Genomic DNA, 26,930 nt, shown 5'->3' on the forward strand with positions numbered 1-26,930 from the left:
AAAGCTGAGCCTCAATACTACGCTATACGGTAATCCTGAGATCACAATTTTGTGAAACCAGGGATAATCAAATGCGCTGCCGCCTTCAGAAAATAATTTTCTATTGATTAGGGGCTTTAGAGAAATTCATTTTGATATATTTGTTCTCGCTGAAGTTTCTCACTGGGATTTTTTTCCCCAGTGTTGTTGACAGACTTGAAGTCCAATTTGATATTTCAAGTAAAGCTGTGTGGAAAAAAAACTTTCATACACTGAATGCAATGCAATGGATTTTGATTGAATTTCTGTCCTGAGAAAGTTTTAAGTACAGTTAGATTGCATAAGTTTGTGTCTATCGTGCACTTTTAGTTTTATTTACTATGCACTTTATTAGCATAATATTTTATTAGGTGGTCTTTTTGTGTTATGTATATATAGTAATATACAGTACACATATAGACTCACTATGGAAAAAAATAAGTTTAACATCAGTAGCTCATTAGGAATATAATGTTATTTATATTTTAAGTAGTAAGTAGGCAGTTCTGTTTTTTGACAAGTATTGTTCCTTGGAACAGCAAAATACTGAGCTGAAGTCGAGTGATTTTAGAAATTTATAAGGTGCTCACATTTGGCATTTATTTTGAGTTTAAATTGCCAAAAAAGGAGCAAATAATCAATATAAATATTTCAAAAGGGCATGATTTTTATTAAATGAAATACATACAACCATGCTGTTTTAGTGTTAAAAATCACAAGCATGATTAAAGCGAGCTTGTCTGTTTGAGAAGTTGCCAGGAGGTGTGCTTTGTCAAACTTCAGTGGACTAGTCCACACAAATAGACTCTTTGAGGGACAGACGATGTCCTAGAAGAAATAAGTTCACCAGAAGTGCCCAGGAACATCCCATCCATCATATTCATTTATATATTAGTTTTCAGCCTGCAGAGGCTATACAGAAGGAATTCCACAAAAATTATCAGAACATCAGCAAAGTGAGTAAAGTTCACTATCTGCATGGTTAGAGCCCATTTAAGGGTTAAGGGTTAATGTTTTCAGAAAAAATTGCTATCTGAGGAGGTCTCTTTTGCCTGATGGAGAGCTTTATTGCCTGATGGCAGCCATTTTGACCATACAGTAACAAACATGACGCAAGACAGCCTGTGTGGAGACACAATAGTGAGTGTGAGGTACAGCTTTGCTCAAATCAGCCAGTGGGACAATGAAAGGATGAGGGTGGTGGGAGGAAACTCTCAATACAAGAATACTTTGATTTAATTTGAGAGCAAGCTTTTTACTCAGTGATACATTGATGAAGTCCTTAATCCGACAGCTGTTCAGTTCTACAGTTCAGTCATTAAGTGCTGATTTCCAGCAGGACAATGCAAGACCACACTGTGCTGCAATTACAAAGGAGCATCTTAAGATCTTCTTTCCCCAACAAGTTCAGTTAAACATTTGATAAAGTGGCAGCATCGGGAAATCATTTCTTGCATGTGAAGTTTGTTTTACAAAACAAATTAGATTATTCTTCTCTTGGGCATGTTCTAGCCCTCACAATTACACTGCACACAGACTGAAAAGACCAGTAATATGACCCAAAAGGTTTGCAATGCTCCAGAGCCTTATCTCACCATAATGTGCTCACACCAAATTAACTGTTATGGACAGTAACTAAAGCTTGTTCTTCCTGTGATATTGATTGAAACAAAGACTACTGGAAATTCAACCAAAGACCAGGAGTGCAATAATTATTCTCACACATCATGCAACTCCAAACTGTTTAAAACTCATATAGAGCACATAAATGAGATAACGTTCTCTGAATGTTTCTTACACAAATAAAGAATATACTTTTCTGATATGACCCCAGTTGTCCTGGGATGCTTGGCCTGACTACATCAGCACCTTTTTTTTCTTCTTCAATGCAAAGTCTCTCTAAGATCAAGCAAAAGTAATGCATTTTGGAAAGCTGTTTAGTACAAAACAGAAGCTCACCACAAACTCCCAAGAATGTAGGAAATTACAAGTGATTTTTCACAAATGTCTTGCACAAATGACAGAAGACGTGTGTGAGCCTCACAACATCATAAGGCCAAATGCTCTCTGCAGCTTGTGACGTCTTGAGTCAGTAAAGTAGAATGAAAGATGAGCACACATTGATACAGAACAACATTTGAACTTAAGTTTTATAATCGCACCACATGTGGCAATCTAGTTCCTGATTTCCCTTCATACTGCCTGGGAAGCGGAACAATGCTGAAGCAGTTAACCTCTACTTCACAAGTCCGCCGTCCTGCGTTCAGTTCTGCACTAATGTGTCTTCTGAATGGATTTTGCAAGTTCTCCCCCTCTGTTTATGTCAGAAGGGAGTTTGCAGCCCTCGTCCTGCAGGTTGCATAGGGTCAATGAGCAGATGTAATGAAAACATGTCAGCTGTTCATAATTAAACACTTGATTGATCCAATTAAGTCAATCAGAGCTCAGATGTAATGAAACCCAAGCTCTATTATAATATAAAAGACAGTCTTTTGGTGTCTGGTGGATTTGCCGACCCCTAACATAGGTTTCCACATTTCAAAGGTTCATTTGTGTATTTAAGCGGTCACTGTCAGCTTGTGGCGGAGTGGTGGTACTGTGGCTGGAAGGTTGCCAGTTCAAATCCTGCAGCTGGCAGAGGAATCCTACTCCACTGGGCCCCTGAGCAAGGCCCTTAACCCCAGCTGCTCCAGGGGTGCCATATAAATGGCTGACTCTGAGCTCTGACCCCAAGCTTCTCTCACTTTCTGTGTCTGTCTCATGGAGAGCAAGTTGGGGTATGCGGAAAGACAAATTCCTAATACAAGAAATTGTATATGGCTAATAGAGTGATCTTATCTTGTGTCTGCACTCTGCAACTGACTAGTGCCTTCTATACATTGTAGACCTACTTTGCACCTACACTTGGAACGTGCCAGTATTGGAGTAAAACTTTAGAAGCATGGAAATAGGAAAGTTCATGAGCAGTAGACTTCAAGAAAACCTGTCAGTGTTTGTGTAGGTTTCAGAATTCCAATACTTCATACATTTTCTAACCACTTCTTCCAATTCAAGATTGTGAGGGAGGTGGCACAAGTAACTGGCACAAGGCAGGATACAACCTGGACAGAATGCCAATCCAACGTAGGGCAGACAGACAAACACACTCACACCAGGTACAATTTTCCCAGAAATCAATTAACTTACCAAAATGTCTTTGGAATGTGGGAGGAAACTGGAGCACCCAAAGGAAACCCACACAAACATGGGAAAAACATACAAACTCCACACGGAAAAACATACAAACTCCAGGGCCAGAACTGAACCCAGGGCCCCAGCATAGCAAAGCAGCAATGCTAACCACTGTGCCACTGATACCTAGGGTCAGAATTTATTTGACCCAATATTTGCTACAACAATGTGCTAATGCAATTGGCCTTTCTCAACTGATTAGATCTTGTATACCTGTTGACGACAACATTTCCATTAAACTTTCCATAACTCTTCTGCTTTCAGATGATTGCACCACTTATTCGTAAAAACAAGAAATGCCAATTGAAAAGTTGGAATTTAAAAGGAATTTAAATTACATGGACATTTAAATAACAGTCATGTATTCAAGACTGAGAACAATCCTTTTTACCCAAAGTGCTGTGAGAGAACAGAACAAGAATCCTGGCCGTGTTTTTCAAACCAGTACATAGGCACCTTTCAATAAACCACTGGATAATATCCTTGGATCAATTAGCAACTAATTATCTAATGGCCTAGATGGGCCAGATCGGATCCTCTCATTTGTAACTATTCTTCTGTATAGACAGACTAAACATATAGGGAATACGTTTCTTATGGTAACTACAAGGTATCAATCAGTGCTTTGAACTACAGGAGTTTGTAATGTTAGCTTTGTCATAATTGTGGATTATAATCCATTTGATTTGATTACTGTATGGATTCCCAAATAAATCCCATCATTTTAATAGAAAATATAATCCAACAAATTAAGTAAATCGAATAACACTACAATTGTTTTATCCTTTTCTCATCTCTAGGAATGAATTATTCTACAGAGTCCTACCTAAAAGTGTTGCAATTGTGCTTGTTAGAGTTCATAGATTAAAATCAAGTAGTTTTATTCAAGTACAAAGCTATTTTTTTTCAATGTTGCTTCGTAATGTTTGTTCAGCTATACTTAAAATGGTACATGTAGGCTTAATTCACTATACATAAAGGATACCTCCTCTTCATTGATTGATGTTTAAAAGACGACAAATTTGGTTCACATACAGATGCAAGTGTTTTTAATGAAGAAGCCTAATACTTTCAGATACCCGTAATGGCAATATAAGGATACTTTCATGCACCTGCTTTGGTAGCAAGGAAATTGTCTTGTGTTTAATAGATTCACTCTAAACACTTAACAGACCCCCATTCCTTAAATATTAATTTCTACATATATCATTAGATACAGAACTACTTAATGCTAAACTACTTCTGGGTGATAAATTAAAGCCATTCTCCGCTTTGTCTTCTTACTAACAAGAATATTAAGAAAAGCAGTGGCTTTCACATTTTGAAGGAGGTAGGATCATTTTTGTGGTGCTTGGAGTGACCGTATTGCTGGTGTGACAAAGTGATTTATGTGATTATAATAAACTACAAGTAAATGTCCTATTAATTATGTATATTATGCAATTGAATGTGTTAAAGGTTTGTGTATGAATCGTGTTCAATGACTCAATAGCCCCATGTGTACAAATATACTTTTTTTATAATGAATGCATCAATACAACATGACTTATAAAATAAAAAAGACAAGGCAATCGTCTTTTTATATTGAAGTAACATAAACTGAACATTACAATTAATTGGATTAAAAGTACAGTTATACATTTCCAGAGCTTTTCCACACATATCAAAGTGGGATTCATCTTTAAAATAAAAAGCATTGTGCAGGCATGACAAAGATACAAACAGCAGAAATTCAAAATGATATTTTTTTTGTTTTTAAGTTTACACTAATGACATCACCACTTAATGACCATGGCATGTAGCTGCAAGAAAAAATAATTAAGTAATAATTCAATATCAGCCCAGGTCTAGGAGCATTAAGATTAAAAGGCACGGCACTATGTAAAAACAAAACTGAAAAAAATCAAATGCCAAGGACTGAACCACCTGAAGTCCCACTGCAGTTCAATGTCCAATACAGTACTGCGATGTCACAAACAAGTTGTGTACAACCAGTTCCATTGATAAAAGGAAAGAAAATGTATCCCAGGCTTTGTAAGGGGTGGGAAGAACTGCCTGACCTGAACATGTCCAATTAGTATTTATTATTTAAATACCAGCTGGATATCTACTACATATGTAATTCAGGTCAAGGGAAGAATAAAATGTACAAAAGTACTTATTTTGTTTCATAGGACTCAGATGTGGTCCAGGACAATAGTATAAAGTCTGGCAGAAAAAAAAGTAACCCAGCGCCTTTTAATATCAGAAGTTTTAGATTGTGCCATGATGTGTTCAGCATGTGCAAATCATTGCAAACTACTCATATTGTAAAACAGCCCCCTCATAAAAGCTGCTTTTGTACAAATAGATGATATATATATATACCCCCCTCAAAAAAAATACAGCAATCAGACAAAAACATTTAAAAAGGAAAGTAATTTCTTTCTCAAGGAGGCAACAAGTTTGATATGTGACAAACCGCATTCATTTTGCATTACTGTTAGGTAAAGCAAACATTGCTACACAATACAATATATCACATTACTTTTTTGTAAATGTATATAGATTTATTACAGTTCAAAACATATGTACATACAGAACATGAGCATTCATTTGCAAAAAGTTATATTTAGCAGTGCCAAAAACAGGCAAGGAAAAGTAGTAGGGCTATCAACCTAGTAGTAGGTGCATCAATCTTTCAGTATATGATGGGGGGAAAAAAAACTAAAAATGATTTTTGACTAACAATTAAGTAAACATTGGTGTCTTTTAATGTACTTAAAATGTATTTCCCTGTATGCAATAAAAAGCTTGTATTATGTACAGTATTAAGAAGCAAACCACAACAAAGTCAATGCCAGAATTGTGCCCCTCACTGTTTATTTACCCTTATACCATCCTAATCCTCCAAGATTTTTTCCATGTCCTTAAAGTAAAACCACTTGCCTTTCTCTTCTCTTAAATCATGTTTTATTGCTCAGGTTAAAGTCTATTCTAATAGTTGAAGTTTGCCAAGTCCAGACTGGTATTGTCTTAAATATGTACAAAGGTCATTGAGAGAGATTCTGGTTGTTTCTATAAAATGAAATATCTTGTCCATGCAAAATGTCATCTAAGTGCCTGTTTATCTGTAGATGATAAATTGAAGTTTAACTGTGGTCTCCTTCAGGAGAAGAAAAGAATCAGCCAGAACGGGCTCCTGCACAAAAAGTGGGCTGCAAGCAATGCAAATCCTCAAAAAGGAGAGCAGAATGGTTGTCATTCCTAGAACAGCGGGCGTTCAGAGGGACAGGTGTAGGGCTCAATCCAAGGCGTCAGTGGTGAGAAGGGATAAACAAGCCTGAATGAGGCTCCACACCCTACGTATGCTCTGTACCCAGTGCTATGCAGCTTTTTTAACTTCGGAGCTGCTATGTGGATGACATTTGTAATTGATTATGGACCTTACTATAGATCAGTGCAATGTTTCCACATTGATGCATTGTGGTGGACAGGAATCCTTCACATGGCATGATGCATCCCTCACTTGTCAGGTTTAATGAGCTCTGGCCATGTCTACTGTTGGCCGAGAACACATACACAGATACACTCTTAACGCCCCTTAATACATTTGCAACTGTCAATATCTCAGATGGAGGAAATGGTGTACCTGCCAACTTTGCAGATTCAGAAAGAGGTAGTCTTATCATTGTATTTTCTGGAAAATCCATGTGTTACTACAGTACGAATCAGAATTCAGCCTACAGTGACCAAAAGTGTCTTCAGCTACTTTAGACTCAATGAGAATTAAATTTTGAAGAAAAAATCCTTTACATACCATTGCCACTATAATACAGGAAACGTTTTTTATTTACCAGTATTCAAAACAAGAGACGGCAGCATGGCTTTGTTGACGTCTGCTGTGCACGGCCACTGACAAGCAGACAAAGGCATCAGTGAGGAACCTGGTTCTGGTCTTAGCCGATTCAAACATTTCACTGCAAAGCATCTATTATTTTTCTTCTCCAATTCCTTACAAATCCTGATCAATGAAAGTTCTCCATTTTCTTTCAAGCTTGCTAAAGAAACCGATCTACTGAACAAAAATTAGCAGTGTGGGCAGGCAAGCACAGGTAAAGTTAAGTCACTCATATCGTATCTAATTTTGTAAGGCAGCCTATTGCTCAGGCTTATTTCAGTAACTCAAGAGTAAATGGTCATTAAAAAAAGTGGCAAACATAGTACTTATTCACTGTATGACATTGTATTCAAAATACAAGAAAATGAATAATGTGCTAATCAAAAGCTAACAAATTAATAAAAGGTGATCAGGAAACTATAGAGAACATGAAATGATTTACCTTTTAAGGCTGAAAAAAGATTAGGCAAGGTTAGGCACTGCTGCACAATGCTTTTGATAGACTTTTAGATGCACTAGAATATCATCAGACATCTTGAGGTGCTAAATATCAAGTTTTCACTTTTACACCCCCTCCCTGCAACACTATGATTAGAAATAAAATGAACATGCTTGTTTTATGTACAAGATTGCAAGGCAAGAGATTCACAAGACATCTGTAAAAACAGTCAAAAAATCCAAAAAAGATGACCTTAATGCACACAATATCAATATATGACTGCTATAACAAAACATCAGTAAATATTTAAAAAAAACGCACTGGGTCACTTAATTTTGTATCCACCAGAAAAAAATACAACTTGGCAAAATAAAAATAAAACAGCAGATATAACAAAGTAACTGCTCACAGCAGAAAGAGCATCGGACTAATTAGACTCTATAAGCATGCCTAGAGCTACATTCCTGGATTTTAAGAAAAGCGTTCTGAGCTTTATAGCACAAAGTCTTATCTAGTTCCACTTTTATTACCCTGGTTTAATTTGCTACGTAGTACTTCTGTTTTTTTTAATGGCACATTAATATGCAGTGAATAAGATAACGAAATTGATTTTATTTCATTATACAGATGTGCTATATTTATGCCCATCTGCTTTGAAGTATTTGCATCTGTACCTTTTACAGCTTTTACTTAAAACCAGGATTGTACTGCTTCGAGGTTTTGTTAAGCATGTATGGAGAAGGATCTGTTTTAGATTTTGTGTTTAGAACTATTTTAGACTTGAATATGCACCTTTTTAATGTTGAAGGTCCAAATAATTTGATCTGTAAGAACCACTGACACTGACAATGGTCTTATTTCAGACTTCACAATAGTCTGTGTATTTCCCTTCACCTTTTACAGCATATGTTCAAGAGTTCATAGAGCAGCAATGAATTCTGGCTGGTAGAATAAAGCAGCAATTAATTGTTCCATACCAAAAAGGGGTGTGCTCTCACCTTGCTACACATGACCTCTAAAGATGAAGTGCATGATGTAAACCATTTTGTGACCAGCCACATGAAAATCCATCTTAAGCTGCCACCATAAGCAGGCATTGAAAAAAATTAAATACAAAGCAATGAAGGACTGTGGCACTCGTGGCCACATTACATTTTTACAAAAACAAGAGAGCTTTGTTTGGTAACCTAAGATGGGATTTTCATGCACAACCACGGTGTTTTAATACTAATCATGAAAATGCTTAACTGTTAAAAAAAACTATTTTGGCTTCTGAATTAAAAGATAGCAAATTTGACTGAAAATACCTTACATAAACTGTAATTCCTTCTACTGTCAACTGCATGATATGGGTATTTTAAGAATTGTGAATAAACATAACCAGACCCTTTTTGAGTTTAAGTGTATGGAGTTCAGCGAGATTTAACGAAACGCAGATCTGACAAGATTCCATTATAAAAAAAGCAAAAACGTTTTGTATAAAATCTTACTCAAAATACACCCCATGTTAAGAAAAACAAATGCCCCCATTTAATGTCTAAATGTTACAAAGAAAATGTAAATGAATCAGATATGACCTATTCAATTATGCCAGTACTATAAAAAGTGCACAAAACAGCAGCATAATGGGACAGTGTTAAGACGGCATTGCTCAATACACCTAAGCTTTCAGATCTGGTGATGCAGAAACATAAAAGTGTTCAAAAGCACAGGATTCCAAAACAAAATGGTAGCCTTTAAAAGGAAATTTAAATTAAACATTAAAGAATTTATTATACTGTTGCTCTGGGAAGGCCATAACCTTACAGATATATATATATAAAAGGTATTTGGCATAATTTAAGAAAGATTAAGGAACTATGTGATTAAATTCCTTGTGGTGATCTTTAGCTATGCTTGATATGTTCAATTCCACCTGGTTATAATGACAAAATCATCGCCAAACTATTAAGATCTAGCCAAAGGATAGACATAAAAACAAAATTCAAGCACTGCATAAGGATATATACACTGATGTCAAATAACGGTTGTTGGTCTTTTAAATCCCACCACCTTTCATCTCCTTCCCCCCATCCCCATGTGTGATACTGTTATTTTCCTGATGTTTCACTTCAGGAAGAAGAATAAAATTTCCTAACCATCTCACTGCAACTTTAATATGACAATTGAATGGTACTCCTGCTAACCATTGAAACAGGTTTCAGAAGGGATGAGAAGAGAGCTGTAGCTTTTTAGAGAACTGATTTTCTGATTAATAAAAATACAATGATTGTTTTAGTATTGATATGGTAACACTCTACGATAGGTGTTTGTATTTTTAATGTAATTAAATATGAAGTATTTCTTACTGAGTTAATATGAAATGCACACGAAGTCACAATATATCTGTAAGTTATTCATATTTTGTTTATTCATCATGAAGTAATCACAGTCACTTACTGTAAAGTGTTACCATATATAGGAGATTTACTGTATCGTTGCAAGTTTGTTTCTTGCATATTTCTAAAACAGAAACTGTTTTAGGAGACAGCATTTTACAATACTACACTTCTAAAGTAAAATGTGAAAAATTAAACTTAAAAAAACACACAGTGAAGTAACAAAACCAGTGGGTGGATTTTAAAGGGAAAAATATAGCTAATGTTAGGATCAAGGCTTTCTCAACTTAAAGTAGCTGTTCTTCTTCCTTGATTGATAGGCACTGAATTTGAAATCATGCATGTCTGTTTCATAAGATAATCTGCATCATAAAAGACAATTCTTAAAATTAGTCAGGGGACAAAAATAAAACAGGATTATGGCAGCAGTTAGAAGCCCCCCCCCCCAAAAAAAAAAATTTAAAAAGTCACTAAAAATGAAAATTTTTTGCACAATTATATTTTTGTACTTATAATTACCATCTGTAATCCATTAAACTTAATTACTGCAACTTTGTTGGCAATATACTTTTAAATTGAAAGAGAACTGCCATTCAGCAGCTAGTAATTTAATATACATTTATCAATTCTGGCAATGAAAGCCTAGACAAACAATTTTCCTTTTTACATGATTTAAAAAACCCCAAAAAAAATCTAAATGGCTATGATTCCTCTATTAGCAGAAACATGTAATGCAGTCTTATTAAAATTGCCTTTTTCTCAGATATATTCATGACAACAATAATGCATTTCTTTATCTTTTTTTACAGTGTATGACATAGGATTGGGTTTTCAGACCATGGCCCGGTAAGGGCCCTGCATCTTCAGGAACTGAATAATGAAGGAGGGTCCCCCGGCAACAATCTGAGGTGGCAGATGGCTGAGAGGACAGTTCTCAATGCTCATGATTGACAGCTTGCTGCACAGAGCCAGTTCAAAGGGAAGGCTGTGAAGGTTGGGGTTATCATTCAGATACAGCTCCTCAAGATTCTCCAGTGTACCTGCAGAAAGCAATACAAATACAGTCTCATAAGCTGTTAAGGGTACTCTAACATGGAATAACTCTAGAATAACACTATTGAGAGAGTAAAAGTGGAAACTACATACTCAAGCAAATGCATTGTGTGCACATACACCTAGATATGACAGAACTTATCATTCCAGTTTTTTTCACGTGTTCTAAATGCCGAATAGAGTCATTACTTCAAATGCCACACTACCCTTCCTGCCAGTTTCATACGGTAAACATAACAAAGAACTTCAGCAATACAGTGTGAGTCTTTTACCGATCTCTTCAGGGAGGTGCTGCAAGAGGTTCTCTCCCAGTCCTAGGTGAGTCAGGTTGGTAAGATGACCGATCCCTCTGGGCAAAGTGGTCAGCTGATTATTAGTCAATACCAGTTTCTGCAAAAATAAAGAGAACAGTCCATTCCCAACTTAAACTCAACTATTAAAAGCTGAATTAAAAAAGCAAGATTCGTCTAATTATTTGAGAGCTTATGCTACTGTTCACATTTGTTACCAGATTACAGATTTTTATGTCAATCAGTACTGTGTTAAAACATGCTATTGATGGCCTCCCGAGTGGCCCAAACATTTAAGTTGCTTGCCTGAGTGCAGGCATAACTCTGTGAACATGGCTTTGAACACGGGTCATGTCACTAGCCAACTGTGACTGGGATGCCTCAAGCAGGAGTGGGATTAACTGGCTGGGATTTAAGTGACACTGAGTCTTCTGTGCCTCCCAGGCGCATGCAGACATGCAGTGCTGGTGGTGAGGGATGTTTCTCTTCCAATCAGCGCCTGAATGTTCAGTACATTGCTATATTGCCTGCTACTCAATTCAAAAACGAGTAGCTTGAAGGCAGGCAAGTCAGAGGAATCTGCTTACACTACCTCATTCTCCCACATGTGCAGGGAATCTTAGTTGCGAGTTGAGACATAAACCAGATTACAATGCTGAGACAACTGGAGGTATAACAAACTATCTGCAATTCTTTTTAGAAAAATGCACACCAAAGAATTGTAATTTTTCTGTAATTGCATTAATCTGTTATTGCAGATAATCTGTTTATCAAATAAAAATTAAAATACATTCATATCCACAGATTAATCTAAAGTATCTTTCATTTTAATATGACACCTTTTAATAACACTTAGCAATGAAATACATAGCTGCTGCTCACAAGGATGATCTCAAACTTCCACATGATACCACTAATTATGAAGTTTCATAAACTGTTACCCTTAACAACTCCGCAAATACGGTTTCAAATAGACTATTTTTGCTCTTTTGCACAATGTGCAGGATTGTCATTATGATCGGGTGTTTAAGGTAACACTGGAGTTTGCTTGAGATTGTGAAAGTGGTGTCAAAAAAAATAGTTCTAATGTGTGGTTTAAAATGACAAAATCATAAGATCTGGTTTAAAAAAAAAGAGTAAGAAAAGATGGTAGGAGCAATTTAAAAGATTTACAGTGTTAAAAAAAACAACAGACATACAAAAAACACTGGTATGTGTTTAGTGCCATAAAAGTTAATGCATTTCACTTGTACACACCACCCTTCAGAAGAGGAAGATCATCCCAGGTAACCTTACTTGTAAATCTTTCAGGTAGGCAATTTCATTAGGGAGGGATTCCAGCTTGTTTTCCTCCAAATCTAGCTCTCGCAGTTTCCGCAGTTGACCTATACCATGGGGCAGCTTTTTCAGAAGATTGTTCGACAAGATCAGTCCCTACAAGAAAAAAGATTTTTTAATCTGTTTCTCCTCTTCATGCATAGAAAGTCAAATTCATATCACTGCTTAAATGCCTCGATGAAAACTTCCAACACATTATTTGAGACAAACCTAGGTTTTAACCATGTCATTTAAAATGGGGCTCATTTTAAAATAACAGAAATGGTTTGACATTTCAGTATCTCATTAAAATCTGTTTAAAAATATTTTACTTAAAAATGCCTATAAACAAAAAAATTAATGATGCATAAAGCTATGTCACAGCCAGCAGGCGTATCACCCTGCAACTCACAACTGGCAACCCACTGAAGCTAAGCAGGTGTGAGCCTGGTCAGTACCTGGATGGGAGACCTCCTGGGAAAAACTAAGGTTGCTGCTGGAAGAGGTGTTAGGGGGGCCAGCAGGGGGCGCTCACCCTGCGGCTCATGTGGGTCCTAATACCCCAGTGTAGTGACGGGGACACTATACTGTAAACAGGCGCCGTCCTTCGGATGAGACATAAAACCGAGGTCCTGACTCTCTGTGGTCATTAAAAATCCCAGGGTGTTTCTCGAAAAGAGTAGGGGTGTAACCCCGGCATCCTGGCCAAATTTCCCCATCGGCTGTTATCAATCATGGCCTCCTAACAATCCCCCTCTGTGAATTGGCTTCATTACTCTGCTCTCCTCCCCACTGATAGCTGATGTGTGGTGAGCGTTCTGGCGCATTATGGCTGCCGTCGCATCATCCAGGTGGATGCTGCACATTGGTGGTGGCGGAGGGGAGTCCCCATTACCTGTAAAGCGCTTTGAGTGGATTGTCCAGAAAAAGCGCTATATAAGTGTAAGCAATTAATTATTAATTAATTATTATTATCACTCTTCATCTCACATCTGTCAACCCACTGAAGCTAAGCAGGAGTGAGCCTGGTCAAAACCTGGATGGGAGACCTGAAAAAAACTAAGGTATATATACAATAGTTACAGGGGACACTATACTGTAAAAAGGCACCACCCTTCGGATGAAACGTAAAACCGAGGTCCTGACACAGTGGTCCTTAAAAATCCCAGGGTGTTTCTCGAAAAGAGAAGGGGTGCAAGCCGGGTGTCCTGGACAAATTTCCCATTGTTTCCCTCTATACCACTCTGCTCTCCTCCCCAGTGATAGCTGATGTGTGGTGAGCGTTCTGGCGCACTATGGCTGCCATCGCATCATCCAGGTGGATGCTGCACATTGGTGGTGGTGGAGAGTTCCCATTACCTGTAAAGCGTTTTTGAGTGGAGTGTCCACAGCACTACGTAAGCAATTATGATTAATAATTATAAAAATTCTAAGGCCTCTTATTTTATTTATATTCATCCTTAAGTGGATACTCTGACGTGATGGGTAAACTCTGATTGTATACAATGCAAAAAACAAGTACAGAAAAATTCCTAGACTTCACTGACACCAAGCAAGCTTAATGAGTCAAGTGGCCTCTCCTCAATAGTTACCTGTCTTGTGTTCTTAGAGGTAGTACTAAGTTCAAGTAAAATAAGACATTTAAACAAATGGTAGACTTAAAATTTAATGATTTTGTTGCATAAAAACGTTAATTCAATCAACTTTTGGCATGGGTAACTCAAAAAATGGGATACAAATGCTAAGAAAGCAATCTAATCTGCAACATAAGAAAGCTTTTCTTTGTATTCATTTGTGTAATGCTCTAATTCAGTTCAAGGACTTCCCTCCTGTGATTAGCTCAGAGAAATGCTAACTGTTGACTGAAACTCCTACACAGCTTAAAATGTTAATTTGTCAATTCACGACCATGATTAGTTCAAGGAGTTCCACAAACATCGACTATAAGCATTTTCTCAACAAACATTAATAAAAGAAGCTGTGTATCCTGAGATGCCAGATCTGGGAAAGCCTACCTCAAGAGAGACAAGACCACACACATCCTCCGGAATCTTTGTCAGCTGGTTAGTGGCCAGGTTCAGCTCAACCATACTGGTCCAGGTTCCAAAGTCCAGTGGAAGAGATGTTAGCTGATTGTCCTAAATAATTAATTAAATAAATAAACAGACAAAAACACTTTTTTGTGCACTCTTTTTTATTTCCTCTAAAAAATGAAGGTCATGAAAATTAAACTGAACCACTGCTATAGCCTGATTAACAGGAACAAATTTTCTCAAACTAGGATCCCATTAAAACCCTTCAGATTTTCCTGAATGTGAAAATCAACTTAACATCCTTTCACAAAACAATTTTGTAATGACTTGCCAGGACACTCTTCCCCTCTATCCTGTACTGGATAAAGTGGTTAGAAAATGGATGGGTGGATAGATGGATGGAATTCTGTATTCTGCTCTTGTAGTGACATGTTTTGGTTTGGATTGGATTTAGCAAAGCGAAGCAGATCTGGATTTGAAAATGTAATCCTCCCAGTGCTAGATTAATCTCTCCAGGCAGTTCCAGCCCAAATCCCATCTGATGGAATGGAAAAGAGCCCTAAGGCTTGCAGGATGAACTGGATTGGTGAAAATTAAGAGTAATATTCTACAATTCTCCAGTTCTTTTTAGAACAAAAGCTGGGTGACACTCCCATCATAACAAAACTTACTATAAAACTTACATAACAAAACTCCCATACTATAAAAAATACTCGCCAACAGAAGTGAACTCTTATAGATTTATTTAAAAATGCAACGTCATAGTTTCAGAAAGAAAAACTCTGGAAAATAGAAAAAAAACATTGTGGATCTCAAGCTACTTTACAATTTCAGTCATTTGCCTTTTTATTTAACCTATGCAAAATTGAGCACAAGCCACTTCAAACCAGATCTCTTTCTCCATAATCACCTTTGTTGATTAATGTCATCATAGCAACTTTACTGCAAAGCACAATTACATATAGCTTGTGTTGGATTGAATTAGACATTAAATGTTTAAAGGAATAAAAAGCTAAATAAATAAAACCTTTAAAGTAAAATCAAGAGAAATATAGTTTTGTCCATGTAATGCACAAACTCTTCTCAAAAGTTTCCATATATACACAATATATTCTTTTACATGATTTCTGGTATAAAAGTGTTTACATAAAAGAAAAATGAAACACTTAACCTTACATTCAGAATGTACAAATATTTTGGATGCTCTCAAAGGACTAGCATTAATACTCTGCTTCAGATCCCAAAGCAGCAAAGCAGAAACTTGCCGGTTTTGCCAGTTGCAGTGCCTGGCTTGTTGCGAACATGAATACCACAACATGGACAAGGCTGTGATCGGATAAGACAGCAAAGGGTCACCTGAGTTCACTCATTTCACAAAAAGGACTTCAAAGAGACGCAGTACCCCCATTTCACTGGTATAAACGAAGAGGAAAAAAATACACAAACAGACTGCCAAACTAGTGCCTCATTTTTCTCACTTAAAACACCACAACACGAGTTTTGTTTTTCCAGGCCTAAATTTGCAGTTAGGCTATGTACATTACCTTCATGTTCAGCTTACTCAGCACTTTGGCCCTGGAGAAGATGCCAAAAGGGATCTTGTTGATACGGTTGTGTTCCATGTTGAGGGAGTAGATGGTGGAGAACTGTGAGGGACCTCCCACAGGGTAGGACTGGAAGCAGTTTCTGGCCAGCGTTAAACTCGTCAGATTTATCAGACTAGAAAGGAGACCCTTAGGAACGTGGAGACAAATCGAGTGAAGGGGCACATTTAAAAGTTGTGGGAGTGAGGAAAAAGCTTTTCAAGAAACAGCTGCATGAGATCCTTGGATGAATGAACTATGGTCATACAGGCTAGATGGGCCAAAGGGCCAACTCTCATTTGTAAATCTTCTTAAATTCTTAATTATACAACTTGTATGTTGGTTTTTGGGGTCTCTGAAAAGAATTTCATTAACACCGCTGAAATGGAATTTCAAAACCCATTCTAATGTGAAATACAAATGCACTTTGAAAAAAGGTGTCCAAATACCACACTACAGATTAAAAGATGGTGGTTCAGAAAAAGTGTTTCAGAAAAAAGTGCTTAAATAGTATTTCTAGTGCACTCTATAATATCATATGTCACAGGGAATTGTTGCATGGTCAGTTTTCTAGAAAAAGAAAATTATTGTTGTTTAGATATGAATGTTCCCTCTGTAGCTGAGGGATCCACAGACTGTTATGAAAGGGACCAGTCTACTATTAAAAATTCAGCTCTATAAAATGTTCCATATCATATCCAGGAAATATTTTGTGAATGTTTATGAATTAGCCGTAAACAGACTATGTACATTCATAACCTCATCTCAGGGATTTAAGCCCTTAAACTCTGAGAATCTCTTCAAAAAATAAAATGAAAGACAAAATGCTATAGTTTCCTGATTACTTTATCTTATTTATTATAAAAAGCTCTTTTTCACTTCTTCACTCTTCTTTGTAGTCTTGCTATTCCAGCAAAAAAAATTACTTAATTAAAAAAAAACATTGAATTAACAAGCAATGTGATGCAGGGCTATCATTGCTACACATAATTTGATTTTAATTTTATTTTGGTATAACTCCTATTTCTTTAATTCACAAATTATTATTTTCAACAGAACAGTCTTTTACTTAGATATGATGCAATGTCAAAAAAATGAATTAATTTAAAATACTTAAGTGATAAAATTATGTATGTAGACATAACTTCACTAAACTCTCAAGTATTTTATCATACTCCACCTTGGAAGTAATTGAATACTGACTGAACGCACCTGAATTATTTTCTTGGTGCAACAGCTTATGCTTTTTGGAAAAGCTGTTTGAATTGTTCAGAATACAGATGGTTTCCTAATGTGAGGAACATCAGATTTAAAGAGCTGCTAAAGACAAACAATGTATGCCTATTGATCAGCCACAGAAAATCTTGGTTTGCCTTTAAATGTCACAGGAGTCTATAAAAAGGAGGTTCTGTGTAAATGTTGTGGTGTTTAGGTTAAGGATTCTAAGGTTTTAAAACCCACTATTTTAGAAAAAAATAGTATAATCTTAAAGGTGCCACAAATACCTTTAATACTATGACACATCAGATGCCTCTTATAGCTTGCTTCTTAGATTATTTATAATGTGATTACTTATAAACTGATATAACCCACAAAAAAGCTATTTAAAATTAAAAACCAAGAAACGGTCATCCAATCTAACTCTTGAAATTAGATTAGATTTAGAAGACCTTTATTATCCCAAAACTGGGAAATTCATTACATGTGAATGTGATGAAGTGATCACATCATTATAGCAAAAGCAAAAGTACTTCTGTAGTGCCCAAGTTACAGACTTATACATGCATATATTTATACATGAACTTACAGTACTGTTACTTAAACATGTTAGAAAACCCATTACCTAGTGAAAGTCTTACCCCTCTTAGGGTTCACCTCTTCCAATTTGTTATTCATTTATTAGTTATTCAGGTAATACAAGTCAAGCATGATTACACATTCTCACCACCGTTTAATGTTAGAAAACAGCAAGCAAAAAATATCATTGCTATCTGAAGGGAAGCATGCACCTATCTAAAAGCATTCCTTTTAAAAGCAACACTTTTAAAAGCTGGTTGACATTTAAGACATTTTAACAAATGCTGACTAAATGTTATTACATAATCAGCATTTGGCATGAAAAAATACTTGCAAGTTGCAAAAGTCCTTTCTCGGGTTCCATTTCGGTCCCTGTTCAGTTTGTACATTTATTTGTGGTGTAACATGTTCCTGCACATTCTCAAAAGAGTTTCTATTTCTCCCCTCTGTTTCTAAGGAATTTATTTACCACTTACCTCTGGTAGCATAGAGATATTGTTGTTCTCAAGGTTTAGCTCTTCCAGTTCTCTGCACTTTGCTAATGATTTAGGGATTGCCGAAAGCCTATTGTACCGCAGACCCAAGCGATTTATGCTCGACAAATTACCTGAAACATAAAAATGAGAAATGAATCTGATATTCTGGTAATGACAACTGATGGAAGGTGTTGTTGATCAAAGCCCAATCTGATACCGATAGGTTTTCATTTGGATTGAAGAAAAAAAAAATGTATTTTTCCCCCAATTGAAAAAGAAAAGACCATAAACTCATGACTGAGTGCTGCAGCTTTAGATTCAGCTGATAAATAACTAAAACACCATTTACACAATCACACAATTAACAACTACTGAATCGTCCTTACAAACTATACCATGCTTACAAATCAACCACGCTTGAAAACTGCAATGTCATTTTGAGGCAAAATGTTACAAAAGGAAAGTTGCAGTGTAAAGAACTCAGTGGGGGTGGTTAAATGTTGAACAAAAAGAACCACTTTCTAATTTTTTAACTAAAAAAATTAAAATTTGTCAGATTTTTTTCAGTTTCAATACAGTCTAAATACAGAAAATCCTCGTTTACAGCACGTGGCTTACTTACAGCCTCTCAGTGCATGACAATCTTAGATTGTCACTTTGAGAAACAGGTGTATTTTTCACATAGCAGCAAGCAAGCTCAGGTGCCGGTGGTTAAAATGTCAATTATCAGTGGGCATTGACATGTTTTTAGTAAAGAACTCCCCGGTTACACCAGGTAGGCAGGGGATTAGGAGCACACAAGGGGACCTCCTTATTTTGAGTGTGCTCTATAACTGAATAAGACTGTGCTGCGAAAACTGGACTATTTTTTCCAGTAGAGGATGTCCTTCCTGTTGTGGACTTCTGTGGTCTGAAAGCAAGAGGACAAGGCAGCTGGTGCTGCTGATATCAATGAGGTGGAGCTCCCACAAGGGTGAATCTTTAAAAATAAACCCATCATGAAAAAAAGGTGTTTTGTGCTACACATCCATCAGCAGATTACATTATGAAGTGTTAACTAGAACCGCTTTCTCCAAAAAATGACAGCTTTAAGAATTACATTTAAAATGACATTATCAGCAGCTAATTTTAAAGTGCAGTTAACAATTAAGTGGCTTTGAACGTAAGGCATGACTCCTGCTTCATTAATGGATACAGGGGCAGAAAAAAAAACTTCTCTACCAAAGCCTCAAAGCCTGCAAAAGTAGCTGATTGAAGGACTAGCTAGGTGCTTAGGCATTTACATTCCAGGCATTCCCACCTCCTGATCTTCCTTGACTTATACTATGAAACAGCCCAGCATGTACAGGGTGTGTCATGTATGCACACTTCATCACAAAACCCCACTAAACCTGAAAACCTCAAGCTACATTTATAGTGCATCTCTTTCAACATTAAACATTACTGAATGCTCTACAAATGCTTTACACCTCTTGCATTCAAATCTTAATATTAAACCATTTTAAATAACATTGTATTTCCCCATGTTGCTTTACATGTAAAGCCCAAACTTGCTAGGTATTCCAAAAGTCTTGCTGACCGCACTGAAAGGATACGCACAGAGCAGTGTCACCCAGTTAGGTTACTGCAGTTTACCAAAACATCCACTGAAAAACAGTTCAAAGAAAAAGAAAATACCCACAGAAAGTAGGAAAACAGTTCAAATTACAGCAAGAGATGGTAGCAGGCACTCCATTAAAGAGTCATTATTTGAAATCGAGCTAGGTTGTGTTACAGAACAGACGTTTCACGCCTTAGCATTCAAATACAAATTGATGCATGTTAATTTTACAAAAACAAGCTTACCTATTGTTTCTGGAAGGTCCAAAAGCTCATTGTGCTGTAAATCAAGGTTAGTGATTTGCGTGCAATTTCCAATCTCTTTCGGAAGGTGTTCAAGTTGATTGTGAGCTACGTCCAGTGTGATGAGGTTACATAACTCCCCTAAAAGGGCAAGAAGGAGGTTAATGTGTTATTCCATACACAAAAGAATTTAAGATCTAGAAATATTCCTTAGAGAAGCCACTGCAGCAGTCTATTTTTGACTTGGTTCATTAAAAAGTATTTAAAGCAATTCTCAGCCAAACAAGCATATCCCACTTATCTTATTATTTAAATCTCCTTTATGTTGGAGTAATTCTGAATGGAATTGGACAATTTACTGAAAAGTTTAAACTACAGGGGCATTAGATAATGATGATGAGACTTTAATCATTTTCTGTACTCTGATGCTATATTAAATAAGAGTCCGGGAAGATGATTTAAGCTCAGAATACAGTGCAATTTCTTATAATCATATACTTCAGTTGTCTGCCAGAATTACTCAGAATGATATTCGGGTGCATTTGTGTTCTGATAAATGCAGTGATAGTAATTCACAAGAAATTACTAGACACAGAGGAGTTCCCAGTTGGCCCAACCAGTAAAGGTGTTCACAGGTTAGAGGCTCTATGGCAATGGTGCTAATCCTTGGCCCTGGAGGAACACTATGTCATCTGGCATTTCAGGACTTAACTAACCTGCTTGCTAATTTAAACTTTTATTTAATTTGTTTCTTTGGTCAGTTCCATCAAAAATACCCAACATCAAGGGTATTTTTTCCCCAGTCAATATACAGAACATTACACTCTTCTGCTGGCCATTATTTCTGACTAAACAGCTCTTATTAGTTGATCAATCAATCATGAACAGTCAAGTGGGCATCACACTTACAGATACCTGAATGAGATCAGTACTGAAACTCAAAAACTGGGGCAGCGCTGGTACCACCTGCAAATTTATTTTCTAATAACTGAAAGCTAATTTCACAAACTAAACAACCAAAATCAATTAGCCTGTGATTAAGAACTTGGTTAGTAAAATCAGACGAGATGGTTTTCTTCCCAGACAAGGCTGGGAACCATTCTGGCCAGGACTCTCTAAGCTGCAGCACAGTTTGTTCACTGTCACTACCACTGCCAGGGAGGGAAGCTGGGATTCAAATAGGGTTCTTATGGATCAATGCCAGCCTATCCCCTGCAATGTTCCTGGTACCTGCAGGCCTGTGGTAAAAAAAAAAGTGAAGGATATACTGTAACTCTCCTTCAATCACTTACGAACCTTCTGTACGTGGCTAAAAAACCCAGAGTGTGTCAATGGGTAGGAGAATCCTGTCTCCTCTACCTTCCCATGTTTGGAAGGGTGTCTTCACTGTTCACTGTCTTTAATGTAAAGAAAACTGAGGATTTCTAATTGTATAGGTACATAATAACGGAACAAGTAAAAGGATTATTCCATGCTGAAAAGAGAAGAAGCCTGTGGAGCCTTCTCCGGGTATGTCTAATAACGAGCTACACCAGTATGTAGTAACTGTTGTTTCCTTTTAATAAAAAGCAGAGAGCTAGCCAGTCTTGCATAAATGTCTAGGCAGTGTTATGCATGGATGCCTATCAGTTCAGAAATTGTATTTACCAAAGTAAAACACCAGAATTATGGACACTCTGTCTTCAAAAGACAGAATTCACAAGGCAGCATTCACTTCAAAGGTAGGGAAATAAAACTTACGTAAAAACAAAGCGTATTTAATGAAAACACAGTTTTGGCGCTCCCCCATGGCTCAACAAGTACAGAAACCCAGCTGTCCTTTACTACAGACATTGCTGGTTCAAGCTTAGGCTACGGCATTCGCAGTCTGGGACCACAAGTCCCTGGGATGGCTGAGCCCTGCCAGGGGTGGATAAGCAGGATATCATTAGCTTGTCATGTGCCTGCAACCGTGCAGCGCTGTTACTGACAGCTGCTTTACTCCTTTAATCAGTGTTAGCTCTCCCATTCAGGTCCAGCTATGAGAGCTGCTGTGGCGAGCTGAGCTGATTAACCATTGGTAATTTCAAACTACGTAGGGAAAAGAACAAGAAAAAAAAAGATGATTCTAAATGAAATATACAACACCAATGTGATGATAAATGTCAACATTTTATATCTGGTTTAATTATTAAATAAAATGAACCAGGATGTTTACCAAAGATTTTGTACTTCTTTCTCCTGCTTCTTTATTACTACATGTACAGCACTTGGGCCTACCAAAAGGCTCAACCAGTAAAGGAGTTTGCCCAAGTGCAGGCTGAGCTCTAAGATCAGGGTTCCAGCCCCTGGGTCAGGTCACCATCAACTCTGACAAGGGCTCCCCAATTGACTGAGCAGCACCAGCGCTAATCATACGCCATGTGGCCTCCTCCATTCAATGAACTTCCAGAAGGGGGTGGCTCTGGCTGTGAAGTGTTAAAAACCAAGTGTCTCACAGACGTGCAGGTTGAAGGAGTCTGCCTGCATCTCCTCATTGCCCTCTGTGTGCGAGCACAGCAACACACAAGCATGACAGGGCACTTTTCTTAAACACTCAGCTTTCGGGCATAAGGGGCAGATAACTGGAAGACCAAAGCTGTTATATTTTTCGTGCTGCGACTGCAAAGCTTACCTATCTCAGCAGGTAGCTGCTTAATTTTGTTCTCGCGGATGCTCAGCATGGTGAGTTTGGACAGATTTTTTATATCCTTCTCCACAGTAGTGATGCGGTTAAAGCGCAGGTAAAGGGTGGTGAGGGAAGATAGCCTGTAGACCACCGGCGGGATCTCCCGCAGTTTGTTGTGCCGAAGGTCCAGCATGCGCAGCTTCTTCAAGTTGTCGAGAGAGTCTGGCAAGCTGGTGAGAGAGTTCTCACTCAAAGCCAGAGTCACCAGGCCCGAGAGGCAGCCCACCTCAGCAGGTAGGCTCTGAAGCTTGTTACTGTACAGGTAAAGTTCTGCCAACTGCGTCAACTCCTTGATAGACGTGGGAAGAAGGTGTATGGACCTCTTCGACAGGTCCAAACGCATCGAGTTCTCCTCCCGGCACTTATTGAGCTCTTTGATCACTTCGGCATTGCTGGATTTTTTGCGAGTCCCCGGTGCCGGGTTTGGCCGCTTTATCGTGTTGTCCACAGAAAAGGCCACCGCAGGCAGAGCCCCACTAGTGTCCTTCTTTCCTTCTTTGGCATCTTTCCCTTTGGTCTTAGTTTCCTTGCCATCTTTACTGAAGCTGCTCAAGGCTTTGGCCTCCTTTTCCCTTTCCTTTCCCGAAGGACCTTTGGAGTCCTTCTCTTTCGAGTCCTTGTCTTTTCCTAAAGTACTACTCATAGCGGCACCACCTTCACCCAGCTGCACATGGACCCTGGGTCTCTCTTGTTAATGCTTGTTTGTAAATCTCTACAGAGATGGAAAACAAAGGGATGGAGTCTTTCATATATACATACATGTATATATATATAAAAAAGCAAAAGCCCTGCGATACAAAGTTCTTAGAATTCCAGGGGAAAGCAAATGAGTCAAAGCAGCTTATCTGTTGTGACATCCATCTGCCACATACTTAATTGAACCGCACGTGAGCCCCGGTCTGGGGTGAAGCAAGTTCAGCTGTGAAGGGTCACCCAGGTTTGCATCCTCAGGATTCTCTGCAGAACAGAAAGAACAGAGAGAAGAACTGATCATTTTCATCCCGATGAACTATTGTCAGAAATGTAAATACTGGTAGACTGTAGTAATCTCACTCAATGTTATGTTATCAGGCAAATGGTTCTTGCGACCACCGTTCTGTTCTTTCTGAGATGCTGGGAAGCCTCCCCCTTTTGAGTTTTACTGTTAAAAACCTGTACATTAAAACAAGAGGCAAGAGACTATCTCAAATGTGATTTCCTACTTGGCACAATAATAACTAAGAAAAAATACATAGTTCTCAATCCTACTGTACATTGTCCATATTATAATTTATATTAAATTAATATGCCTATAAACAGTATGTGTACATTGTCCATAAGAAAACTGGGATTTCACTAATGCTATACAAATTTGCACAAAACTTGATAAACGCATTTAACGTTAATCCCATCACATACTTATCTCACAACATACTCTTTACATAAGAAAACTAACAGTAGAAACATTATCCAAATGCATATCCGCATCATAGCAAAGATGATCATTCAAAATCGAGGTATTATGTCATCAGTGAAAAAAAACACAGGAGGTAAAGAAAGACTTTTAAAAAACACCCCTAAACTGTAATGGTGCATTCAGTATTTTGTCTTTGATTAGATTAAAATTGGTGATTAAAGGCTGCATGTAAATACTGAAATACTGATCAGAAGTCTTTCAATTTAAGGGTAATTTTAAAATCCCATCTTGTCATATGGCCAACCTATCCAAACAGCAAACTGATAAATAGAATTCCTCTGTATTAATGAATTCCTTTCAAAGGCAAATGGAAAAAAAACGTTCAAGGTTTAGCTGAGGAAAGCAAACAGAACTGGGCTTTAAAGCACAAAATAAACTCAGTGACCCCGATTTCCATATTTTAACAGCTTCCACTGGGTGTTGCATGGATACCACCATATAAGAATTAATTAAAATCTCAGAAAATAGTAAACCATACACTACCAATAGTCTGATTACATTTAACTACGGATAAAAATTATTAAATAAAACCCATAATTGAGGTCTACACTTCCTGATGTCTTATATCACAATAATAATCCTTGTGCCAGGGGAATTCTGTTTTTTTCCCAGAAGAAGTAAAAAGCAAATATCATTTATCACGGTATTTTGTGGTTCTGCATTTAAGATAAATGGAAACTTCATCACTGTGATAAAGAGTTTTGAAAGAAATAATAACTGGATACATGTGCAGTCTTATAACCTGGCATCAGTTATTTATTATCAAACTGTTTATGAAATCTGAAGGGAAAATAACAGACATTTCAACAACTTACTCTATCTGAAGAGACTTATCGATACTGAATACTGTACTACAGAGTTCAAAGATAAATAAATGCTTGAGAAAGTTCTAATAAAAGCTGCTGAAAGAAAAAAATGATTCATATATAAATTTTCTGCATCTTTAAAGCATCTTCATTTTTTTTTAGTTTCTTGATATTTCTTTTCTGTTGAATTACTGAATACAATTCACACAAGAGTGCTTAAAAAATTTATTAAAAAAACCTATTTCAAGTAGTACACTATAATGTTTCAACTAACAATGACCGTGTTTTATTTAAAAAACTAAAGACTATATAGTTTATAATTTCCTCTCAATACACTGTTCTATTTTTGCATGCAATGAAAAATACACAGAATTTCCATACCCATTATTTTCTGTGAAATCCAAAGATGAGAAACCCATTACTACTGTCAGAAAAAATAGTACACATATACAATAAGACCTGATCACAAAAATGAGACCCACATTTGTTGTTTCCTCCTGTGAATGAGGACTGTAGCACTATACAAAGTACAGTATAAAGAAACATATATATCTTCCAACGCTTAAGAACCAACCACATACTGACATTCCGAAAAGGTAGGAATTATCTTTGCTCGCTACTTCTGAAAAGATGATTAGCAGAATCCAAAATACCTTTTCCATCCTACCAGTCACAAGGTTGTACATAATCAAAATTGTAAAGTAAAATCATTAAAACAAAACACTTAGCAACAGCGCAGGTGTCAGCTGGTCCTATTAATAGGTCATTTGCACCCTCTCACATTTAGCTTACTTGAAAAGAATATTCTTGGCTACAGATCAGAACAGTTAAAAGGTCAATACTGCTGAGTTTAAACTTTGGTAACAATCCTCAAAGCCAAAGCCCCCTACAGACAGCGAAGTCTTTCCAGCTAGGCAATAGATCCCAGGCCCCCATTTACATCCTCTGTAAAGGTCGGTGAATAAACAGATTTCAGATCAGCCTCCATTTAAAAAAAAAATTCAGATGTATGTCCATTCCTCAAGATGCTCTGTTTAGCTTTAGTTATTGAGCAAATCTATATCTGTATAGCATCTTTTTGTTGACAAATTACAATAAAGGTTCTAGCACAAGCTTTTGTAGCTACTGTATACTTTCCTTTCCTCCAAGTATTGCTTATGTGTATATTTTAAAGAGGAGTTGCAATCGGATATCAAACTATGATGAAGAAATTCACTCCCAACTGGTTTCTTCTTTGAAAAACAAGGCATCACTTTCCTCTATGTTTAGAATGGTTGTGGTGAAACAGCAGCTGAGAAGCCTTAATACTCCGTAACATCTTTAAGGTGTTATTGTTATTATTCATTTAGTCACAGTCAAAACACTCCAACATCAAAATTACTTATAAACAAAAAACAACATAAAAACAAATACAATCTATACAAATAACCAAACATTTGTATTTTGTAGATCTAAGCAAGATTGTACTTGATTACGTAACCTGCCATAAGTGAGGATATTTATACCTTTTGCCTTTTAAGTGCAAAGATTCTTATTTTTTAAATATAATCTCTCTGCAACAGAATACTGCACTGCTATGCATGTCCTTAAAACAGGACTTCAAAGTGTCTGTATAATATATATC

At 37.1% G+C, this 26,930-nt stretch overlaps 1 protein-coding gene across 3 annotated transcripts in view; it reads right to left on the minus strand.

Moving 5' to 3' along the window:
* Positions 1-4,748: 4,748 nt before the first annotated feature.
* The window catches only part of shoc2 (SHOC2 leucine rich repeat scaffold protein), a 36,826-nt gene continuing 14,644 nt past the window's right edge, over positions 4,749-26,930 (minus strand). For 2 of the 3 annotated variants that reach the window (XM_088635829.1, XM_088635830.1), the window contains exons 2-9: positions 22,991-24,001; positions 20,341-20,478; positions 18,496-18,626; positions 16,184-16,372; positions 14,622-14,744; positions 12,586-12,723; positions 11,272-11,389; positions 4,749-10,986 (exon numbers count right to left, since the gene is read on the minus strand). In XM_088635829.1, the coding sequence (XP_088491955.1) occupies positions 10,778-10,986; positions 11,272-11,389; positions 12,586-12,723; positions 14,622-14,744; positions 16,184-16,372; positions 18,496-18,626; positions 20,341-20,478; positions 22,991-23,687 (1,743 nt within the window). In that variant the 5' untranslated portion in view covers positions 23,688-24,001 and the 3' untranslated portion in view covers positions 4,749-10,777. The remainder of the gene's footprint in view (positions 10,987-11,271; positions 11,390-12,585; positions 12,724-14,621; positions 14,745-16,183; positions 16,373-18,495; positions 18,627-20,340; positions 20,479-22,990; positions 24,002-26,930) is intronic. The other variant, XM_088635831.1, reaches the window with a different exon arrangement.

This window comes from Lepisosteus platostomus, chromosome 6 (assembly GCF_059453375.1).
Source record: "Lepisosteus platostomus isolate fLepPlt1 chromosome 6, fLepPlt1.hap1, whole genome shotgun sequence".
In the NCBI taxonomy this organism is placed as follows: domain Eukaryota; kingdom Metazoa; phylum Chordata; class Actinopteri; order Semionotiformes; family Lepisosteidae; genus Lepisosteus; species Lepisosteus platostomus.